This window comes from Alligator mississippiensis, chromosome 5, assembly GCF_030867095.1.
Source record: "Alligator mississippiensis isolate rAllMis1 chromosome 5, rAllMis1, whole genome shotgun sequence".
NCBI lineage: Eukaryota > Metazoa > Chordata > Crocodylia > Alligatoridae > Alligator > Alligator mississippiensis.
The window spans coordinates 65,195,816-65,220,164 of record NC_081828.1 but is presented as its reverse complement, the minus strand read 5'-3'; the positions used below and the strand labels follow the sequence as shown (position 1 = coordinate 65,220,164).

At 44.8% G+C, this 24,349-nt stretch overlaps 2 protein-coding genes and 1 long non-coding RNA gene across 6 annotated transcripts in view; 2 read left to right on the top strand and 1 right to left on the bottom strand.

Annotated features, from left to right (window-relative positions):
* LOC106739258 (complement factor H-like) overlaps positions 1–6,149 on the top strand; it is a 45,402-nt gene extending 39,253 nt beyond the window's left edge. For both annotated transcript variants that reach the window (XM_059728428.1, XM_059728429.1), the window contains one exon: positions 6,008–6,149. In XM_059728428.1, the coding sequence (XP_059584411.1) occupies positions 6,008–6,021 (14 nt within the window). In that variant the 3' untranslated portion in view covers positions 6,022–6,149. The remainder of the gene's footprint in view (positions 1–6,007) is intronic.
* A 5,057-nt stretch (positions 6,150–11,206) lies between these two features.
* LOC109283397 (complement factor H) overlaps positions 11,207–24,349 on the top strand; it is a 55,066-nt gene continuing 41,923 nt past the window's right edge. Inside the window, exon 1 of one of the 2 annotated variants that reach the window (XM_019488398.2) lies at positions 11,207–11,375. The gene's annotated coding sequence lies outside the window, so the exon portion shown is untranslated. The remainder of the gene's footprint in view (positions 11,376–24,349) is intronic. The other variant, XM_019488400.2, reaches the window with a different exon arrangement.
* LOC109283398 (uncharacterized) lies at positions 16,593–23,844 on the bottom strand. 2 transcript variants are annotated; one of them, XR_009462459.1, is made up of 3 exons: positions 23,581–23,844; positions 22,512–22,676; positions 16,593–18,787 (listed from the first exon to the last, which is right to left on the bottom strand). It is a non-coding gene; the product is annotated as an uncharacterized LOC109283398 (long non-coding RNA). The 2 variants fall into 2 exon arrangements; XR_002090560.2 differs by having other exon boundaries at positions 22,512–22,654.

Below are 24,349 nucleotides of genomic sequence, written 5' to 3'. Positions count from 1 at the left end.
AGTCCTTGTGTATGCCACTTTTTGCAAGTTCACTATATTGAATGACTTGATAGAGTTGAGGTCCCTGTCATTGGGCTCCTCCTGGACTATTGGAAACTGTACAAATGTTGGGATGCTTGTTCACATATAAGCTGTTGCCATTGCTACTGGGCTGTCTATTATTGTACAGCTGCCACAATTACTGCTACATGGATTTCAATTAACCAGTTCAGTGAATGCTCCCGGGATCTCTGGCTATAGCCTAATCTGGAAGCATGCAGCACCAGGTAACAATTTGCTGTGTCCACTGCATGACTTCTTGGCAACATTCCCAAGATCAAATAATCAGATTTGGAATGAAAGTCCCATTTCAGAGGGTCTTCAGGAAAATCTGAATGTAGCCCAGAATTTGACACTGTCCTGAAACTCAGAGATTGGCCAGTCACTTTATTTCTCCACATAGCCCATTTAGATATGGAGGTCAAATTACCTCTTACTCCATTGCTTTGCCTTGCTGTGACTGAACAAAACATCCAGAAAAGCAGTTTAGCTGATAGTGGGAATTCCTCAATCTAGACCCTGGCACAAAGAGTTTGACAGGAGAAAGAAGGCAACATTTTGAGGCATCTTTGTACCAGCCAGTGATCTTTAGTTGCTTGAATTATTTGTACAGTTCTTATAGGCAAATACCACAACTCAACTTGTCTTATTTAGATAGTATTCTTCTCAAAACAAATGAAAAAGTATCTTCTGTGCCAGAGAGCAGCAGCAGAAACAGTGGCTGGGCAGGCAGTTTAATCCTTCCCAGCCTGCTCCCCTTTCAGTGGTGACATGTAGGAGGTACATGTGCGCCCCCTGAGAGTGCCAGTGCACCCCCTGACTGGCTGCACTTGCCGCTTAGTCAATGAGCGGGGGGGGGGAGGGGGGAGGGCAAGCAGAAGTGCCAGTGCCACTCCTGCAAGTGCCGGCTGGGGAGTGAGTGCCGTTGTGCTCCCAGAAGTGGCCTCAGCCACTCCTGGGAGTGGCCTTAGCCACTTCTGGAAGTGACTGCAGTGATCGGCTGCAGTGATTAGCTACCTCGCAATTGGCCATGGGGGAACCCCCCTCCCCAGTCAGTGAGATCAGTTGTGGAAAGGGGGATTACCCTGGTGAGTGGGATTGCTAACTGGTCACGGGGTGGGGGGGGGGCATGTGCCCCCCCTGACTAAGGTGGCATCAGTTGCCCATTTCCCCTGTGACAGTAAGTAATGCCCTGGGGTGGGAGGAGGCAGGAAGCATGAAGGCACCCTGAGGGGCATGGGGGTAAGCCCCATGAGTAGGGGAGTGCAGATTCTTACCTTTCAGTCCTACAGGATCCTGCTGACCTCAGTGTGAGTCCGCTCCAAACTCAAGCTAGAACTAACACTGATCAATACTTGTGTGGCTCACAGCATAATTAGTAACAAGGCCCTAACAGTGCTAATATCATGCGACAACACAGGACACCCTTAAAAGGATCTCACCATTCCCTGATTGAGAATCGGTGCTTTAGCCTCTGGTTTATTGTGCCATGAAGTACTAGAGTTGAGTATATTTTAAATGGCATACTTAGCAAGCAACATCTCCTAAATAGGAGATCTTGAAAATGCAGATCTTGAAGCTTTCAATGGAATTTGCCAATATCCCACTGCTGCTGAAGAATTTGGACTTTGTGCAAGTGAAAACATTCTATTTTTATGATTTTTGTTCAACTCCTTTGGATCAAATCCTTTGGGTAGCTAAGCAGCTACAGTCCCCTCCTTTGTTCTATACAATTACCAGGGAATGGACTCAATGTATTGGTTCTCCTATCCCCTAGTAAAACCATTTGGTATCGTATTTTGTTGCTCTTCTTATATCATTTTTCTTAAGGCATTTTGGACTTTTCCTGTGATGTATCACTGGTTATACATCTTCTCTTAACTATATTCTTTATGTTGCTGGGTGTGTCTACACATGCAATTAATGCAGAAAAATAAACTCTGGTGCATATCATGCCAGAATTTCTTGCCCCCAGGCATGCTGCTTTAACATGAGCCCAAGACTGCATCATGTTGAGTGTGGTAGGAGCCGTCCCAGCTGGCAGGGGGCCCAGGAGGTCAGCCTGCCAGTCTGGGGCTGCTCTAACCTGGCTCATTACAGATTCTGAATTTTTGCCTGAATGCTGTGTACTTTTTATACCCATGCTTATCACCACATGACTGCAACTTGAGAACAGCAAGCAAAACTCCACACATCACAATTTCTAACTGGTCAGCCAGAACTCCCCTTTCTGTATCCCCTCCATGAACTTATTTTAGCAGCTTTAACTTTTATTTCATAACCAAGATGGTTCATTCTCCTGTTGCTGAGCATAGTTCTGCTTTAGGCTGAAAGAACTCTTTTCATGATCTCCCAGAAATGCGTTGGGAGTAGGCATGAGGGGTGGGGGGCTTCTGGGCTTTCAACTATTGCTCTTTGTAAAGCACTCCCAGAATAACTACTCCTAGATCACCCCTGCCAATTCTAATCCAGCCTTGAAAACCTCCAATGATGGTGATTCTACAACTTCCCTAGGCAGTCTCCTCCACTGCCCTTTTGGTCTGATAGCAAAGAACTCTTTTCCTGATATCCAATTTAAAACTACTTTGCTGCAATTTGAAGACATTCATAACATTCTGTTTTATGCAGCAATGGAAATAAAAGGCATTCTCTCTCTTCTGTAGGACAGCCTTTCAGATGTTTGAAAAGTGCTATCATATCCCCTCTTAAATATCTTTCCCACAAAGCAAACTTGCCTTTGTGCTAAACTTTCTTTCTCTTTCTTTTGTGGTATCTCCTGATTCCAGTTTAGATCTTTCTGTACTTCCTTCTTGATGTTTTTGAGTTCTTTGATCTTCCCTAATTCATAGGCCACTGATAAAGGAGGCAGAAGACACATCTGCTGACTGACCTGTTGTTGATTTTATCCATCCAATGGAATATACATTTGTCTGTCTGGTTGCCCCGGCACAAAAGCACAACTTTATAATTATGATTTCGCTGGTGTGGCATGATATGAAGGGGATGAGGTACATGTCTTCCTCTGTTCTCCATTTTTTTTCTTCTGATGAAGTCCTTGTGTATAAAACCGTGTCTAGTGACCAGCATTAATGTCCTTTATGAAACTGAAGTTTCTAAGAAAGTGTATGTTTTATTCCTTTTTCACTTGCCTCACTCTCCGAGTATTCTTTCCTCACTTAATGGCAATACCTTCCAGTTTTCAGACTGTTAAGTTAAGAGAAAATAGGATAATCATACAGTTGCAGTATAGGAATATTTGGATAAACTACACAATATGTATGTATTTCATTACTTATCATCAGGGATCCTGGTTTTCCATGATAAAAAAATCACATTCTCTGATAAAATGTTGCAAAATATCTGCTAAAAATCCCAAAGTCCGTGGTTAAAATTAATTGCCCCCCACAGCCCTGCTGGTGTCCCTCACTCCCCCCCCCCACAGCCCCCCAGTCCTGCTGGAGGGGGCCCCCAGCTGCCAGGGCTATGGGGCCAGGGACCTAGGTCTGCAGCCCCCTGCCTCCAATGGAAGGCAGTGGCTGCTACAGCAGGAGCATGAGCCGGCTCCCCCCCTGCTGCAGGCTGCAGGCTCAGGTGGGGCTGGCTCCCAGTGGCAGCGTGTACTTCCGGGAGGCAGGACCCACATCCCCCAGATCTGTGTGGGGGGTGGGGGCAGGGCAGGTGTGCATTGATCCTGTGCACATAGAGGAAATGTGGCCAGGGCAGCATGGAGCTTGCAGCAGCAGACAGCTTTTGTGTGTGACCCCGCTGTGCCTTGCTGTGCCAGTCACACACATTACACTCTGGAGGGCCTGGAGGAGGGCAGCAGGGCGGGGAGCGCAGCGTTTGTGACCCAGGGTTTGCAGCTGGCTCGGCAGTCCAGCCAGGGGGTGTGTGCAGTTTCCCCACTCCCAGCTGGAGTGCCTGGCCAGCTGCAAACCCCATTCCCAGCCACAGAGTGCCCAAGCTGGCTGGGGGCTGAGGGAGCCAGGGAAGTTGCAAACCCCTCCCCCCACATCCAGAGTGCCCAACCGGCTGCAAACTTCCCTGCTCCCTCATCCCCTAGCCAGCTTCCCCCCTCCAGGCCTGCCCCAGAACCCCCAAGCCCCACTTAGCTCCAGCAAGAAGAGTGAGCCTGAAGCAGCCTCCAGTAAGTGAGAGTGTCAGGCCCTGCCCTTTCCCCTCTCCCTTCCTCTTTGGGCAGGGTTGAGGGTTTCCCCGCACCTTTTGCAAACAGCTCTTGTAGGGTGGAACTCAGCCAACCTGCACAGCTTTTTGCAAAAGGGGGAAATCCATGGGTTTCTCTTCTAAAAGGAAAAATCTGCATTTTCTCTAATAAAAATTGGAAATCCATGGTTTTCTCTGTTTTCTGTGGGAAACAGAAAACCCAAAATCCCCACTTATCATCAATATAATTGATGCTACAGCATGCATATGGATATTTTAGACACAATTGTGGCTGTTTCCTAGTAGTTTCTTAATAATTAAACTTAAGCTAATATTAAACTATAGCCTTTCATCAGTCTCTGGTATAGTGACATTGCAGTGCTTATCATTTCACCTCAAACTATTTTCAACCTTCACATGGTTCTCATGGTGGTCAGGAGATCCTTCAAGATGGCTCTCAGTCTATTAAGCCACCCGTGTACTATTTTTTTAAACCATGAAAATTGTATAGACTAGAACTGCCATAATTTGTATAATCTTCATTGAACAAGAAATATCAGTTCACAGCTTTTTTCTCTTGCCCCACAAGTGGCAAGAATTTATAGGTAAGGTCTTCTGGGTAGCTTTTATATTGGAAGAAAAACCCGATGATAGATACAGGTATTTGGGGATGTTTACTTACAAAGAGTCTGAGATTTGTTTCTCTGAATAGAGTAAGATCCAAAGAAAAGGAATCTGTGGCTTGTTGTTCACTAGAAGTCACTTTCCATCCAGTACACTTCCCAAGAAGCAATCTCTTGGCTCCTTTTGAGGTCAAACAAAAAGTACTTCTCTCACTTTCTTTGGTGGCTTTCCTATTGATTTATGACTGCTTCTGAGTCTCAGTGGCCACATCTACATGAGATGCTGACTGTCCACTAGCTCATTACTGCTGCACAGTAACATCATGTGGCAGGGAGCATGAAGTAATGCTACTGCACAGAAGTAACGAGCTCCTGCCCAGTCTGTGTCACCTAAAAGCTATTCAACAACACAACTGTGTAGTAACTCTGATTACTGCGTAGCCAGCATCTTGTGTAGACATGGCCAGTAGTTCCAATTAATCCCCAGCCAGGGGATTTATCAGTCCCCAGAAAATCTCCTCAGCCAATATGGTTGCAGTGTCTCATCATGAGTTGCCACTAGTCTGGAGTTCTGGTTTTCACTTGTGTTACTTGCTCAAAACCATCCAATCTCCAGCTTAGAAAAAAAAAAAAATCTCTTGATGAGGAGAGGCCTTTTTTATTTCACACCATTCTTGTTTTCTCTTGTTTAACACTGAAGATGCTTTATTAAAATTGATGTTCTTCCCAGGTAGGATAGCTCATAGTATAATGGGAATTCTCACAGCAGACATGTAGCGTACTCTGAAAAATAACACCTACATTATGTCACTTCGGGAATTCATGGGTTCAGGTGGGCCAGCTAGTTGCAAATGGTAGAGAGAAGTGTTAAAGCCTCTGATATAATTATACATTACTTTCCAAGGCTGGGAATCAAACCACAAACTTTATTTCAGAGACAAATATTTGTATTTAATATTAAAATGGCTAAGCTGCTTGCTTATAAAGGTAAGCATAACGTTACTTTTCATAGAGTATAGTTTGATTTCTATTTCAATGCTAGTTGATATCAACCAGTATGTTGCTTTGTAGTTGTCTTGAGAAGAATGTACCATTTCTTTGAGATATCCATTGGGAGCATATTCATTTGAGAGACTAATATTCATAAACCCTTTTTCTTGTATTTGTTTTATATCTAACAGGGACTTCAGACTGAATAAAAAGAAGCATCATCTATCAGATAACTTTTAATCCGGCCCTGAAGATCAAAATCCATTGACAAGTTATTTACAATGTTTGTTCATTATTTTTTTCAGCTATGTTAAAAAAATCCTCTGTCTAAAATGATGCATGCAATCACTTCTGTTTATTTGTTGCCAAAATGTATGCTATTAAAGCGAATGGTAAAGAAACCATAAAAGGACTCACAAGGGCTTGTCAAATAAATTTAGACAAATAAAAATATAGTCTTTCTGAGTATTGGGAAGGTAATTTAAAGGAAAACTGCCTATTCTTCTACTTCCTACCAGGATATTGGACAAGCAAAAACACCATTTCCAATTGGGATTAGAACAGGAATGGCTGCATGTCTTACTAGAAGCTTCAGTTTCTGAAGACTTATGGCTTACTTTCCATACCATAGTGTTTTGGATATGTGAAGATAAGGATGTGGGCCTTCTGAAGTTTGCCTTATGTCATTAGCAAGTGTTCACTTTTTCCCACCCCACTAAACATTTTAGTTCAGGAAGCCTAAAAAGCACACCGTTCTCTAAAAGTATTCTATAGAAAAATTGAGACCAGGTAAGCTCCTGCTGATAATTAGTAGAGCAGTGAGACGTGTATTTGGCATTATATAAATGAATTGCATATTGCTATTTACCACTGGATGTAGTAGAATGGAAATTAAAGCAGTTCTGGTTGCAGATGAATTGATTAGAATCCTCACAACTTAGAATTAAAAGTAATAAAGAGAAAGTTAATGCTGCTGGTATGCTGTGCCAGGGGTGCTTGTACACATAACAGGGTTTAATCCTCATTACATTAAATAGGTTTATTACATTTAAAATATTTTATTTTAAAACATTGTGTCACTGTTTGCATGTAACGAATTAAGCCCGGTGTGCAATTCCCAGTAAATTCTAGCAGTGGGAGCCATATAACAATCCATCCCACTGATTTCTTTGGTACTCGATTACAGCGGGGGGTGCCAGCAAACTAGTAATCCATTCACTGCCAAAACAACCCTCCACTGCCAACCTGCAGTTGCCTTCCCAGTCATCCACAGCACCTCCTTGAAATGGCCCTGGCATGGGTGCCCAGTCCCACCTGTGCCTTGCTGCACAAAGGGTGTGCTTACAGACAGTGGTGCCGTCACCCCATAATCCGCCCCTGTTTCCATCAAAGAATTAATAACTGCTTGGGCACCTAAAGAGTGTACCCTGCAGTGCCTTCATTTGCCCTTCAGAGCAAATGGTCCCCTCCTGCTCGCAGGCCTCCCTAGGTCCAAACAGGCTAGGTCCAAAAACCTCCCCAGGTCCAAAGACAGAGGCATCATATAAAATTAATTATTTTTTGCAGGGATTCCTTCTTCTCCCCAAGCTGACCTGCAATTATTTACCTGAATTACTGATTCTACCAGTTTTTCCCTCCCCCTGCTGGTCCCTCTGCCAGCTGCTGTTAATTTGCTGCTAACTGATCATATTGTGCCTTCAACAGGCTCCTTTGGCCAGCTGCCTCAGCCCTTTGGCAGCACAGGCGGAGGGGTGAAGCCGGTTTTGATCAAGGCAAATTCAAGGTGGGGGATGGAACAGTTTGTATCAATTTGCTTGTGAAACTTAAAGGCTGCATGGGCATCCTTGTTGCTTGGAGAATGAGAGGGAACACCTCTAGAACAATGCATTGCCCATCACACATGGTCAGGGTTAGCATACATCTTGGTTTTCCCAGATATGTCCTCTTTTTTGGCCCCCTGTGCTGCATCCAGGTGGGTTTCTTAAAGGCAAGCAAATGTTCGGGATTTCCTCCCCGAGTCCATTTTCAACATGGCCACTGCTAGGTAGAACTGTAGTTCCCAGAATACCTAGCATGATGCATATGTGATCAGGAGCTGAGTTCGTTATCAAGATCCAAGTTTTCAGTTTACTGTGGAAAATTGCGGAAAAGGCAGTACCACTTCAGCGAATGGGGGGCAGGGGGCAGGGGTCACCTTGTTTGTCTGTGTGCGCGCACAGATGCTGATGGCTGGATGCAGATGCAAACAGCCGGGCAGGGTATGGGAGCTGCCCCAGCTGAGCACCTGGATATAGGTAAGCTGGAAAGTGGAGGTTTGGGATTGTCCAGGGCATGAGGCCTGGAGGGTGAGGGTGGTGGGGAGTTGCACAGCCTGGCCGGCTAGGAGAGGCTGGCCAGAGTGGAGGCTACAAAGGCCTCCCTTCCCTCACCCTCTAGGCCACACAGTGGTTGGACTTGCTCCACCAACACCCACAGAAGCCAGAGCTGGTGCTGCAGCTGTTGTGCTCATTCCAGATGGGATGGGATGGGGCAGCTAGGGGAAAGGGCACCAGCAGAGCCCAGAGGGGAGAGGGGCATTTATATTCGGACTAATTGATGGGACCTGGTAGGGTCTGGGGGGGGGCAGAGGCGTGTCAGTAGCAACAGCACAGCCCAGAGGGGAGATTAAAATTTGGATTGGGACTGAGGGGCATGGGGGAGGGCGGGAGAGGTGGGCAAGGGCACAGCTGCAGGGGAGGGGGGCAAGGGCACATCTGCAGCGAGACCCACATCCTGTTGAGCAAAGGGGGGGGGGGGCTATGATTTTCTGTTACAAATAGTTTAAAAATATAGGTATTTAGAATTTATTTTATTAAAATGATTGAGACACTTGTAGGCTTCCAAACTGCTTTAAATTGTAAATAAATCAATAAAACATTGTGTTAAATCAACAACAAGGTATATATAGTGGCATTTCAGTTTAAACACAGGAAAATGTGGGTTCAGAGTTTTTTTAATTAGTGATTTTTTTTTTTAATCAATTTGCAGTTTTTAAACAGAAAGAAAAAACCTGGTGCTTACTATAGTGGTAGACATTGCATAAAGTAGGAGCACAGTCTGTCATCTGAGTGCAACTTCAGCATTTACTCAATGCACTGACAGTTAGTTGGGTGAGTGGCAGGCTAAAATTTAAAAATTCTTCTTGGGCTTGATTTGTTTAATTTGATTAGTTTTAAACAGTTTGAAGTTGAAGGTAGTTACATACTACTGAACTCAATGCCAAAACGAAAATGTAAATTCACTGAAGAACTAAAGAAAAACTTTCCATGTTTCCATAGTGATCATATCGAATCAGAAGCTGATTGCTTGATGTGCAGAACTGGTACATATGTCTCTGTTGCAAATAAAGGTGCTTTTGATTTGCAAGCTTATGTAGATTCTGAGAAACACAAGAAGGCCATTTGAGGAGACAGCTCATCAGCAAAGTTAACAATTTTTTTTGTTAAATCATGCAGCAAATTGGAGGATGCTATTACTGCAGGAGAAGGTGTTCTAGCATTTCACACAGTTAAGCATCATAAAAGTTTCAAGTCAATGGATTGCACATCTGGCTTACTGAAAAAGACATTCCCTGATTCTGAGATAGCCTGACAATTTGCAAGTGCTCAAACCAAGACAGAAGTGATTGTTAACTCTGTGCTTACACCACATTTTGGTGATGCTTCTCTGAAAGCACTTGAAGATCATGACATACAGTACTGTGGAGTTGCTACAGATGGAAGCAATCATTGTGCCATGGAAATAGTTCCAGTAATAATTCAGTATTTTGGTTGGAAGAATGGTTGGCTGCAGTCAAAGCTTATCCAGGTTCAGAACACACCTAATGGGACTGCGGGTACAATTGTAGAATATATCAAGGAAACTCTGGGAGAGAAAGGGTTATTTGACAAGTGTGTCACTTTTGCCAGTGACAACGGCAATACAATGTTCAGAGGATTCCAGTGTGATACAGAAGCTGTGTATGCAAATTTAAAGAAGCTGTTGCAGAAGGGGACTTCAACTGGTATGCGCTGCCCAGCACACATTTTGAACAACTGTGTCCATCACAGGGCAGGCACACTTGATGTTGATATTAAGAGCATTAATTTCAAAACTATCAAATTGCCTGTCAAGCATGATGGTGGGGGGAGGTGGTGGGCAGGGACAGAGGCCTGGACGCCCCCCCGACCCCTTCCCCTGCCGACTCGGGTCAGGGTCCATCTCCAGTCTCTGGCTCCAAGGAGCAGGGCCGGGGGTGGGGGGGGGGGTGAGGCCAGCAGTGCCTCCATCCCCTCTGTCATAGTGGTGTTCTGGTCTCTGCCATCCCCCTTTGCCTCCAAGAAGCAGGGCCCTCCCCCCGCTCCAGCCCCTCAGTCCCTGCTGTCATGGTGGCACTCTGCTATGTGTCTCTGTCTGTGCAGAGCATTCTGATTGGCTGCTGAGACAATCAATCAGAGTGGGAATAAAGTGTTATGGACAGACAGACAGACTAAGGCTTTTATAATATTAGAATTTACAACTGCTTTCATATCTACACTGTGTGACCTGAGCTTCTTAAGCAATACTGTGAGTTTGTTGAAGTTGAATACAGAAAGCTGCTTTCTCACAGCAAAACACGATGGCTGTCCTTATTTCCAGGTATCACAAGGCTTCTTCAGATGTTTCCAGCCTTGAAATCATTCTTCCTGTCAAAGAGCAAACCACCTAATATGATTAATAATTTTTTTGAACATGAGTTCAGCGAGATTTACCTCTGGCATATGCACTCACTCATGAGTGCATTCCATTCATACTTTCAAGAAATAGAAATGGAAAACATCTCCACTGTGGAAGTGTTGAAAATCTTGAACTCAGTATGCACTATCCTTCATGAACACAAGACCCACAACTTCATGTCACTGCAAATTAAGGAGCTACTGGCCTGACACAAAACCATAAGGATGGACTTGATGAAGAGCATAATATATTCTGTGCAAAAGTTGAATGTCTGTATGGCATAGAATATTTGGAGATGTGGATGGCACCCTTGGAAGACTTCTCCTGTTTCATGTGGGTTGCCCTAAGTGAGACAGCAAATTGAAATGATGTGGAACCTTACATCAAATACCTGACAAAGAAGGGGGTGCAAACTGATGATGGTAAGAGCTTTGATCAGTTCATCAATCTCAAGAAATTTGTGGAAGGTTGCAATAGTGATGAAGAGTTCAACAATCTGCTAGCACACCAAAAATGGGTCAAATATTTTGAGAAGGCCAAAAACACTGAATGTTGCTCAGAACTGTTAAGGTCTGCCCAGTTCCTCTTTTCTGTTCCCTCCCACAATGCAAATATAGAACAAGTTTTTTTCACTAATGCAAAGCCAGTGGACAAAGGAAAGGAACAACTTGACTGCTGAGTCACTGAAAGGGATACTGCTTGTACAAGACGACTTCCATGGCTACTTGATGAGCAATCAACAATTGCTGAGAAAGATAAGCTCTAGAGAAGTACGTATGGGCATGACCAAAGAAGCACAGGAGAGAACTGACAGCATGTAAAAAGGTACATTTTAAAACCACTTTACATTTATTTTTGTTTCTCACTTAATTTCTGAGGGAATAACACTTGTTATTTACTGTAACAATTAGAAATACAGCCCCCCCCCCCCCCCACACCCACACACTCAGCCCCTCTCTCCTCCTCCCCAGACAAGTGTCCTCTTTTTTGGAACAGGAAATATGGTAACCCTACACATGGTCGTGCCCTGTGCTTTATCTTCAGAGCAATCAGCTCAGGTGTTTGACCAGAGACTCATCAGCAAAGCAGCCCAGAAGGAGGATTATTTTAAACGCCAGAATAAAAAAAAATGGTCAGGTTGTCTTGATACTCTGAGTGATAAACTGTGAAAGGAATTTCATGCCTGAATCTCCCCTCGTTCCAGCAAAGACTCTTCAGCCAGCAGGCAGCCTGCCCTGGACTCCTTACATTTACCCTTCAGAGCAAATCACCTCCCCCTCCCCTCCTCCTGCTCACAGGACTCCCCAGTTTCATAATGAGCAGTATCTTATTCATTGTGTGCAGGCAACAGCCCCTCTCTCCAGAAAGCCAGCCTTTTTTAAACCCAAATAACAGGTTCTTCCAGTTTCTAAGCCTCCTAAACTGTGTAAGAATTGAATTGTAAATAGCAGGGCAGTTATATAATGCTAATAGTCTATTCAACAGGCCTAGCTACTCAACCCCTCCTATACCCACAAAGAACAGTTTGTATCACTGCTTGAACCCCTCTCAGGGTGCTCTGTCTCACATGTGAAATGAGTCTCCTGGACCTTAGGGTTACCATATTTCCAGGTCCAAAATAGAGAACACCTGGGAGGGGGAGGGTGGAGGGCAGTAGGGGAAATATGATGGTCCGGGGGCAGTGACATGCCAGTGCCCTGCCACTGCTCATTCTGTTGCCCCTCACTGACAAGCCACAGCCCTCCCACCCCACAGCCCTGCTGCTGCCCCTTACTCCTGACCCACTGAACCTAGCCCTGCCAGTACCCTTCACTCCCAGAAAGCATTGCTCTGCCTCCCCCATCTTGCTGGTGCCCCTCATTTCTGACCTGCAGCCCCCTGGTGCTGCCTTTGCTTTGCACACCCAACCCACAGTCTGCCCCTCCGCCCCCAATGCCCCTCACTGCTGACCTGCAGCCCCTACCACACCCTCCCAGCCCTACCAGTGCCTCTCACTCCTGAGTTGCAGCCTCCTACACCCCTGGCCCTGCCGGTGCTGCTTATTCTTGCCTGCAGCCTCTGCCCCCTGCCCCCTCAGCCCTGCAGGTGCCCCTTGCTCCTGACCCTCTGTGCTCCACTCCCGGCTGCCTCTGATTGCCCTTCCCTTGCTCCCACCAGCAGAGCAAAGCAAAATTACAAACTCAGCTTCCAATCATGTAGGTGCCGCACTAGGTACTCTGGGAACTTTAGTTTTACCTAGCAGCAGTCATATTGAAAATAGACTAGGGGAGGAAATCCCAGACATTTGGCTTGCATTTAAAAAACCTGCCCAGACACAGCACAGGGGCCCCAAAAAAGGACATGTCTGGGAAAACCCGGACGTATGGTAATGCTACGCTGGTTCTCAGCCCTAGCAAACAGGTGGTCCCTGGCAAGCCAGGCTAAATTGGTTTATGGTGATGGTGACTGCTCAGTCACTCTCTGTTGGATGGTGCATGTGCACTCAGCACTGGGTACAACAAGAGACTTGAGTATGCCCAGTATGCACAGCATCTTTGGAGATTTTAGCTGTAAAGTGCCAAAAGATATCAGATTTACCCAAAGAACCTTGTCTGTCTATGTCCTTAGACCAACATAGCTGCAACCTACACTAGAGTGCATATGGAAACTCAGCTTTCAAACACTTATAACTTGCCTATATTTAGACAGGTGTTCAAGGGCTTGACAATGAATACATTTATATCAAGTGTCAGGTCCCTGCTCTGTAGCATTGGGGTGCTAAAGCTTCCAAATAAAAGGTGACTGGAAAGGGATGGTGGGTTGTTTTTTTGAACATTGAAACACAGCTTGTTTGCCCCTACCTTTCTTCCCAGAAGCAGCCAAGCTATTTTAGCTGAATTCTTCCAAAAGCTTTCAGCCAGAGGAAGATATGCAACACATTAGATATTACTCTGATCTGTTAAAGTTTAGCACTTATGAGTAACTGAGAGGAAGGTCTTATAATAGGAAATGTCTGCAATCTTTAGCAACAGGAGGCATGTATGGCTGTGTGAAATTTACCAAGTGTATTGTTTTGAAGCTGTTTCAATGCATTTCCAGCTCGAAACAGCGAAATTGAAATGAAACAAAAGCCTTTGAAACAGCTTCAAAACAAAACAAGGGCATTTTTTAAACGTTTTGAAAGTTTCAAAATGTTTTGACTTTCAAAGCTGGGCTTGGCTTTAGCACTGGTCCCACCCAGCAGCAGCAGCCTCCTGTCATCCCAGGCAGATCCAGGAGCCACCCCTGCACCAGGAGGATTCTGTCACTGGCAGATTCTGGCACCAATTCGGGAACCAGCGCTGGCCACAGCCCACACCCAGTGCCAAGAAGATAGGTGCTGCCACCTGTCCCAAGTGGTAACAGCAGCCTCCTGTGATCTGGCAGGCAAAATGGGGGGCTGTGGGGCTCTGCTGACTCCTCCTGGGACGGGGGGGGAGGGGGAGTCCTCAATCTGCCTGCTGAATCACAGGAGGTTGCTCCTACCACCTGGGATGGGTGGCAGCACCAATTTTCCTGGTGCTGGGTGCAGGCTCTGCTCAGCGCTGGTCCCAGGTGGCAGGAGCAGTCTCCTGTGATCTGGCAGGCCAATTGGGGGCCCCATGCACCCCTGAGAGGAGTTGGCAGAGCCTTGCAGCCCTCCCTGGGGTGCAGGAGCGCCCCGATCTGCTTGCCAGATCACAGGAGGCTGCTCCTGCCACTTGGGATGCGTGGCAGCACCGATCTTTCTGGCACTGGATGTGGGCTGTGCCCAGCACCTTCCCAGTGGCAGGAGTAGTCTCCTGTGATGCAGAAGGCAGATCAGGGGTCCCCCGCACCCCCGAGAAGGCTACAGGGTTCTGCTGGTTCCTCCCGGTGGTGCAAGGGGCCCCCAATTGGCCTGCCAGATCACAGGAGACTTCTCCTGCTGCCTGGGACTGCTCTGGATCATAGGAGACTGCTGTAGGCCCCAACCTGCTTGCCAGATCACAGGAGACTGCTCCTGCTGCCTGAGACTGGCGCCAAGACGATTGGTGCTGCCACTGGCCCCAGACGTCAGGAGCAGCTTCCTGTCATCTGGCAGGCAGATTGGGGCCTGCAGCCCCAGGAGGATTCCAGCGCAGCCCTGTAGCCCTCTCAGGGGTACGGGCCCCTAGATCTGCCTGCTGGAGGACAAGAGACTGCTGCTGCCAGCAAGTGACAGTTTTACAACTTGAGGTGCAGTTTCCCCAAAATCTGTACACCTATCTCCTTTAATCTTGGCAGTCTTCATGTCCTCAGAATGGGCTACCATCTCTGCAGTTTTCATCCAAATCAGGCTAGAAATGACAGTTATAGGCAGTTCCGTGTTTCCCCATTATAGCCTACGGGCGAAATGTCGAAACAGTTTCACTGTTTCGACAAAACAAAACAGAACAGTGCTTTCGAAATGAAACGAAACCCAAAGCAAAACACTATTCCGTTGAAATGTCGAAATGGAAGGGGAAGAGGAATGGTGCTGTTCCGCACAGCCCTAGTGGCATGCTACCGGGCCTGCCTTTAATTCAAATGGTACCTTTTCTACCTATACAACTGAATGGTTCATTTCTAATAGATTCATAGAATCTATTCATATTACCATTATTTCTACTGTAATTTGTAAACCTAATTCTTGTAACTTAAAAATATTGTTACTTACATACACAACTGTGCTGCTTATGTCAATGTTATAATAAATAATTGATGGTCACATTAACTTTGTTTTTTACATTGCTCGTAATGACTTGCCTCGGTATCAACATAATTGCTAGTCAAATAAGTAGTACAGCTACCAAAATGCATAAGACATTCACTCATTTCTTGAAGAGTGATGTTGCTAAAAGTAATATTGGAGCATATTTAGTGGAACTGGATGCAGCTCATGGTCTGTTGGGCCTGATCCCATAAGTTGTGGAGCAGTTTCAAGTTCAGTGGAAATCAGTGCAAGTTGAGGGGTCTCAGCAGAGCAGGCCTCTTATAAATATCTGTTACAGAATCAGTTCCATGGCTCTAGCAGGGAGTGGACACAGGCTTCATTCTTCTTAGTTAAAAAGCATATATCAGATTAAACAGTGATGCAGGTAGCAATGTATGTCTACAGTGCTAACTGCAGTAAAGTATAGAGATGCACAGGTTAACTACAAATGAAGCAAGCAGGGCAGTGGGTCACCTTACAGACTAAGTCAGAGAATCATGGGCTTTCATAGGCTACAGCCCACTTCATCAGATGCAATTCATATTTGTAGTATATGATGAAGTAGGCGGTAGCATACACAAGTTCATGCCTCTCTGAATGAGTTAGTCTATAAAGTACCACACTGCACCGCCTTCTACCTAAGCTTCAGACTAATATGACTAACTACCTCTCTCTATAAATGAAGTAGTTCAGGTCCTGAAATGTATCTTCTCTTTCATTGACATAAATGAGCCCTCCCTGAGCTCCATACTGCTGTAGCTCGAGTGGTTCCAGTACCCAGGTTAGCTCGTACAACTAGTTTGACTATTTTTACACTACCATGCAACCTGCAATGTAAAAATATCAAAGGGAAAGAAAAATCATAGAAAAGGTCCCTGGCCTATTACATCTTTGAAGTTAGAGGCAGACATGAATCAGGGAATCCATGTGCATGCCAATGATGGGATGTAATTTTATTATCCATATTCTAGAAGTGAGGGATCTTAAGAAAGGGATTCCTTCTAAGGATGCAGAGTGAAAAGTTGCTCTGGGCATGTCTGAGCTGTCCCCAGGACAAGTCTGAAGAGATACTGAGAAGAGAACCTTGCTCACATATTAGCATATGCAAGAGTCTGAAATAGGGTTACCATATTTCCAGCATCAAAAAAAAGAGGACACCGGTGCGGGAGGAGGGGGAAGGAGAAGAGGAATGGGTATATGATTTTGCGGGTGGGGAGGGAGGGTATGATATGCTCAAGCCCTGCCTCTGCCTCTCACTCCTAAGCCACAGCCCCCCAGCCCTGCTGCTGCCTCACTCCTGTCATGGAAAACACATGCAGCAAACATTTGGGTCAGGTCAGCAGAAGCTTTATTTGGATAGCGCTACAGCTGTAGGAGGGGCCCCAAAGTGACATGGCTTCACCATGCACTTGGAGGGGGCTCCCTCCCTAAACGTTAAAGCAAAAGGCTTATATACCTTTTTAACAGCCACCTACAATTCACGTGAACATATAGTGACATTTTTAGAAACCTAGCTGCAGTAACAGTTACAAAAACATTATTTTCATTTCTTTATTACAAAACACTCTTTTCTTGCTGTCTCAGTAACGGCTGATTAGTACAAGGCCAGACATTCTTCCTCTTTTCCTAGCCCACACTTTTACACAACGCTTTTTGTTTTATCTTTACAACCTTTTTTTTTGATCAAAGTTTAAGGCCTTTGCTTTTTTTATACCACACTCCCCGCTTTGAGACTTAACAGTCTCACACTTCTATTTTCATTAACTTTTGTAAAAATTCGTTATCATGGGTTCTGGGGGTGAGTCCACAAATTCAGCAGTCAGAAGCATTTAAGGCTACAGCTACCCTTTGTAGGAAGTGCAAATAAACATTATAATAAACTGGCAATGGCAAGGCTAAAGAGTAATATGAACAGTCTTATTATACAAAACATGTTGGCAGGTATTGTTTAGCTTGCCTCTGCAGGCAATTTTTCAGGTTTTCGTTGTCTTTTTGTTCACCTTGATGTTAACAGCAATGATTCAGTCTCAAAAACAGAAAGGACAAAATATTTTAACAACCAATAATACTTACACTAGTAGGACAAATCCTACTACTAACCACACCCAAGAGGGCAACTAAAGTTTCTTCTCGTTTTCTGAGCTTAGGTTGCCTAGAGGGCTGATATCTTCGGCTCTGGGTCTGGGTCGAGGTGGGGATCTTCTAAATGGAAACATTTATGTCTTCCGAGGATGCAGAAGATACCTTGGCTCTCCAACTGATAGAGTCAGTTGGATCAGGGTGTTAGGTTCATCAATGAGATCACTATTACTTGCGCCTTGATACTCCTCACTTGCTTGAGTGAGGTCCTGAGGGTTTTTGTCTTTGGCCTCAGGGAAAGGTTTCAATCTTGGTTGGCATACAGCTGCTTCGGGGTCCAATGGTGGTAATACCTTCTTGCAGTGCGAGGTGTGAGTCTACGTCTGGTGACCTTGGCAATGAACAGCAGTGTTAGTGGTCAGAAGCACTTGAAAGGGTCCTTTTCATCTGGGTTGAAGTGCGGTTTTCTGTTGATGAACCTTTACATAGATTCAATCTCCTGGCTTAAGGTTGTGACAAGGAACATTCGGTGGTTGAGGTAAAGCTTCTTGGACCTGGGAATGAACAGACTTAGCATACTTCATTAATGCTTTGCAATAATTTAGCACAGGTTTATTAGTTAATTGTAGGTCTGCTTGGTGTGGGGCTACAGGTGGTGTAGTCGGCATTCTCATGGGTTGTGTTATGAGTATTTTATAAGGGGTTAAACCATGTTTTCTGTTGACGGTGTTTCTAACGTGCATAAGAGCAACGGGCAGTGCATCAGGCCATTTGAGACCTGTTTCAGCGCAGATCTTTGAAATGAGCATTTTCAAATCTGAGTTTTTACGTTCTACAGCACCACTTGACTGTGGATGATAACTGCAGTGTAGGTGTTACTATATGTTGAGTGCTTGGCAGATGTTTTTTACTATCTGTCCTGTGAAATGGGTGCCTCTGTCGAGCAATTTTTTGCTACAGTGATGGAATCAGCATGTATGCTTGAGTAGGCTTCTACCCATCTAGAGGACATATCAATAATAACAAGAATGTACTCATAAGAGCAGCACTTTGGTAGCTGCATGAAATCAATTTGCAAGTTTACAAATGGTCTCCATGGAGGGGGATGGGCTGCGGGTGTTGTTTTTACCCGTTGCCCAATGTTGTGAGCTAAACAGATGGGACAGGAGCTGCAGTACTGTTGTGCCATGGAAGGAAAATTTGGGGTAAACTAATTTTTTTGTACTACAGTAATTATGCCTTCTTGCTGGTATGGGCTTCTGAATGAGTCAGATGAGCAAGGTATGGCAAAAGTACTTTAGGTGCTACCAGGTGGCCGTCCAGGGAGCGCCAGAGAGAGTCAGGGTGCAGTGAACACCCTACAGGCAGCCAGCTATCATTTTCCTTTTTGTGGCCTGATCTTGAAGAAAGGTTAGGTTTGAGAGGCTAGCCAGAGGAGACTGGTTTGCTGAAAAACAAACAAAAACAGAGTTAGGAGCCTGAGGGCCAGAAAGGGCTGCCTTTCTGGCAGAAAGATCTGCCAGATCATTTCCTCATGTGACATTATCAAAAGGTTTTTCATGAGCTTTACATTTAACAATGGCAATAGCAGAGGGCAATTGAACAGTTTTTAAGAGCTTTTTAACATAACAACTATGACTGATTTGGGCTCCTGATGAAGTAAGGAATCCTTTTTGTTTTCAAATTTGTCCAAAATCATGAACAACACTAAAAGCATACTTAGAGTCAGTATAAATGGTTGTGATTTGATTTTTTTCGCAAGGATGCAGGCACATGTTAAAGCAATGAGTTTAGCAACTTAAGTGGAGCGAGCTTGAGGTAAGGAATAGGCTTCTAAAACAGCATACTGAGTGCATACTGCATATCTTGAAACCAACTTGCTTGCATCATTTCTAAGGCAGGAACCATCTACAAACAGAACAAGGTTAGAGTTCAGGATAGGAATGTCCCTGAGGTCAGTTTGAGGGGTTAACAATTGAGTTGTGACAGATAGGCAATCATGAGGTTCACCATCAGAGGCAATTGCCAGAAGTGATGCTGGATTCAGAATTGAACAGCAATTTAAGGTTACATTCTCAGCTGACAGTAAAAGTTTCTCATATTTAGTAAGACAGGAATTGGAAATATGCTGAGTCTTGCCCTTCAGAAGAAGAGCCATTACAACATGGGGAACTGCAACGGTTAAAGAGTGTTCTAGAACTAGAGTATCGGCCTTTTTAACCAATAAAGCAGCAGCGGCCACTGAACAAAGGCAAGGGGGAAAATCTGACGCCACGGGATCAAGGGCAGAACTATAATATGCAATTGGGTGATGCTTCTCACCATGCAGCTGAGTAAGTATTTCTAAAGTGACTCCTTCCCATTCATGACAAAACAAAGTAAAAGGTTTCCTGTAATTAGGGAGTCCAAGAGTGGGAGCAACAGTAAGGGCTTGTTTAAGGGCCACAAATGCTTGCTCAGCTTCAGGAGTTCAAAGTAGGGGTTCTGGAGTAGTATTACGGGTAAATGCTTGCAAGGGATTTGTAAAAGCAGCATAACCCGGGATCCATTGTCTACAATAAGCTGTTGCACCTTAGAATCCCCTTATTTGTTTTCTAGTTATAGGTTTAGGAATACTAAGGATAGCTTCAATTCTACCAGAGGAAAGGTGGCGTTCTCCAGTTGAAATATCATGCCCCAAATAGTGTATTTTAGGCTTACAAAGCTGTAGTTTAGATTTTGAGGCCTTGTGGCTCTTCTGAGCTAAGGCTGTAAGGAGTATTAAAGTATTTTGCTTGCAGGCTTTCAAAGTGGGTGAGGCTAACAACAGATCATTAACATACTGAACAAGGGTGGACCCCCCCTTTTGAACTTGATAAAATCTAAATCTTTCTTTAGGATCTGGGAAAACAGAGTGGGAGATTCTGTATATCCCTGAGGGAGTCTTGTCCAGGTATATTGGAGTCCTTGATAAGTAAATGCAAACAGATACTGGCTATCCTCATGAACGGGGATAGAGAAAAAAGCAGAACAAAGGTCTACTACTGTAAAATAAGCAGCGGCAGAAGGGATGTAGGAAAGAACAGTAGCAGGGTTAGGGATCACGGGGAAAGCGGGTAAAACAGCAGCATTTACAGCTCGGAGGTCTTGTACAAAACAATACGTATCTTTACCAGGTTTTTTAACAGGTAGGATAGGTGTGTTGCAAGGGGAGCGTATTGGGACAATAATCTCTTGCTTAAGGAGTGAAGAAATGACAGGCTTAATTTCTTCCTTAGCCTCCTTTGAGATAGAGTACTGCGGGACACGAGGAAGTGGCTTGGCAGGGTTTAAAGTAATATGCACTGGTTCAGCATTTAGCATGTGCCCCACTTCATTCGCATGGGTGGACCACAGTTGTGGAGGTACCCGTGCCAACAGTTCCTCTTGCAAGAAGGAAGTGTCGGGATCAGAGTACTCCTGAGTTAGCAAAGCCACAAGCTCGGTTTCCCTATGTTCTGGTACTTCAAGGTAAACACCTTCTGGGTTACAATAAATCACGCATCCCAGTTTACACAGCAAATTCTTCCCAAGAAGGTTGACAGGAGCACAGGGACTAAGAAGAAAGGCATGATTCTTAGACAAAGGGCCAACAGAGGCAGATACAGGTTCAGAGACGGGATGTGGGATAGGTTGTCCACCTATGCCAACTGCATTTAGGGTTTCAGGAGAATGAGGTAGAAAAAGAAATTCAGTAGCTTACAAGTATTTATCTTGGTTCCGTTTGCTCTCTTTGGGCAGATTGTAATTGCCTGAACCAAAGCTTTTCTTTTGTCAATAAAGTCCTGACCAGTTCTTGGGTCTTCATTTGGCCATGAACAAGAAGTATAAAGGCTCATCTTGGTTTCTTTAGGAAATTTAGGTATCAGGGCTTGTAAAAGTTGATTTATGTCAGCCCAAGTGGGGTTATAACAAGTTATTACAGTTTGTAACTTTTTCCTGAAACTTTTTCGGGTCTTCCCTTAGTTTAGGAAATTTTTGTTGCAGCTTGGTGTTGAGCTGGCTGTTGTGGTGGGGTTCTCATGAGAGCGGGATTGGAGCAGAAATTAAGAATGTCTTCTGCTGGCTTCGGTGGAGGGGGCGCCCCAGGCAAAGCTGGATACAACGGAGCGGTGGCCAGCATATAATTTGGGGGAGCAGCCAATTTCTCCCTAACAGCCTTTAATTGTTGTTTTAATTTTTCTAGAGAATCTTTCAACCTTCGATTTTGAAATTCAGAGTGTCTTTTAGACATTTCCTCATACCAATTAAAAAAAAAACAAAAACACACATTCCACTGACTTTCTGACATCTTAGATCCCCGGGGCTCTAAGCCCCCTGTAAGTGCACTACTTTATCTTGATCAAATGTTCCTTCCTGTGGAAATTGCTTCACGGGATCATCCCTAATATACCGGTTCCACTTATCCAGATACTTGCAAGTCTCGGGAGAATAGTGTGTGTACATAAAGTACACTGGAGTCCCCTTAGGGGGGACTGGAACTGGTTTTGACTGACCTGTCCCCATTGTGAATCACACAAGAAGAACACAGGAAAGGCTTATTTAGGACGTCCGGGCCACTCAGTGCCTTGCCCTGCGGTTTTTTTACTGCCCAGACAAAAGTCTTCTGACCCGACACCGGCTCATACAATGGAAGCAGGGAGGGAAACACAAGAGGGATCCTTTCACTTTTGCTCTTGGCAGAAGCTACTGGGACAAGGGGTTTGGAAAAGACAAAATCACTCAGACGCCTTGTCCACTGGGTCACGAGGTTTCAGCTGGGCCCCTTTGCTTTTGACACTACCTTATCTGGCAGAATTGGGGCGGCTAGACCCAGCCTTAGTCCTAGACCTGGTCAGTGGCTCATTTTTCTAAAAACACACACACACACATTCAGTCAGCCAGACCTCCTCCCCCACACCACCTTAGTTAATTAACTACAAGCCCAATGTGCTGTTGGATGAAGGCGCTTTAAACAGTTTCTCCCTGAATAGAACGTACATTACCAGACACAATATTGGATCCTTTACGAGACAGAAAATTCTAGCCGGCAGTAAGGTTCTAAACTGACCTGTATTCAATAAGGTTCAGATCCAGTCACCACGGTCAAGTCAGGAGCCTACAGGCAGCCTTCCTTCGAAACCCCATTAGAGATTATAAATTAGGTCTCTTACCTCTTAAATTTGGTGCCACGGGGTTCGGGGGAAGCAGTCTGCGGTCCTCCTTCCTCAATCCGTGTTGTGGATCCGAGTCCAATGGCACCAGGAATTGTCATGGAAAACACACGCAGCAAACTTTTGGGTCAGGTCAGCAGAAGCTTTATTTGGATAGAGCTACAGCTGTAGGAGGGGCCCCAAAGTGACATGGATTCACCATGCACTTGGAGGAGGCTCCCTCCCTAAACGTTAAAGCAAAAGGCTTATATACCTTTTTAACAGCCACCTACAATCCACGTGAACATATAGTGACATTTTTAGAAACCTAGCTGCAGTAACAGTTACAAAAACATTATTTTCATTTCTTTATTACAAAACACTCTTTTCTTGCTGTCTCAGTAACGGCTGATTAGCACAAGGCCAGACATTCTTCCTCTTTTCCTAGCCCACACTTTTACACAATGCCTTTTGTTTCATCTTTACAACCTTTTTTTTGATCAAAGTTTAAGGCCTTTGCTTTTTTCATACCACACTCCTAACCCACTGCACCCAACCCCCCAGTTCTGCTGGTGCCCCTCAGTCTTGACCTGTAGCCCCCTGCCCCCCCAAGCCCTGCCAATGCCCCTCATTCCCAACCCACAGTCCCTGTCCCCCCAGCCCTGCTGGTGCCCCTCACTCCCGACCCACAGCCCCCTGCCCCCCCTAGCCCTGCTGCCCATGCAGGTTGCACATCTGCACACACAGGTAACAACTCTAGATTATAACTTTTATCATAACAGACTCAGTGCAAAAGTGCTCAGCAATTCAGGAGCACCAGGAAGCTTGTGGCAAAGACATAAGTAGGCAAGGTTCTTTGGCAGATGTGATATTTTTTATTAGAACAAATAAATAGTTGGAAAAAAGTTATTTGCAAGCTTTCAGACACAAACAACCTTCTTCAAGACTGCTGCTGTTCTGAGATGATAGAAAAGAATCTGTGAAAAAGTAAATAGGTGGCAATTTGGAAGACAACGAGTAGAGCTAGAAGTGGCAGGGAAGGCAGGAAAAGTGTGAAAGAACGCAGAAGCTTTATTTAAGGGCTGGTTACCTCTGGTCTGTCCTGGTTTCAGCAGGGCCAGACATGCCATGGGATATGTCCTGGCTTTTCCCCAGCAGAAGATGCACCAAGATGCATGCAAAAAAGTCCAAGATTAAGAAATCCTCTTTGAATTTCAAGGTCAGAGTTTGGGGTGAAGGCTCAGGAAAGTTCTCATTCCATTCAATTCAATAAGAAGGTGACTGCTGCTTTATTAAGTCTGTTGGATCAGTCCTGCATCTGTGAAAAACTCCAGGCTGGAACCTCATGTCCTGTGGCTCAAGCCATCTAAAGGAATATTGTTTTACAAATTCACCACAAGTGGGACAAACTGGTGGAACCAGTAATTCTGGTCAAAAGCTGCAGAACAGCTTGGTGATTTAAATGTCTTCTGATTTCTAATTGAAACACATTTGTAATCATTAGTTTGGCTGGTTTTGAAGCAGTTATGTACAGAATTCATTAATTTAACTACAACTGCTCCATTTCTCACCCTTCCTGGGTTAGCCAGTAGGAACTAAACAAGTAGATAAGTCCTGAACATGCAATTGTATTGTGTGAGAATCCTGCTGCATTGCTCTAGAGTTAATATGAGCAAAAAGCTCTGGACATGTAGGTATGATTACACATTTGGGGTGGGGAGGCAGGGATGAGGCATAGGTGTCTGTGCAGGTAGGTGAACAGAAAATTGATTCATGTCAGGCTGGTGTCTAAAAATAAATATTACACAAAAATACCAGCAAGTTTCAGGCATCCTCTTTATCTCCAGTTTGCTAATTGA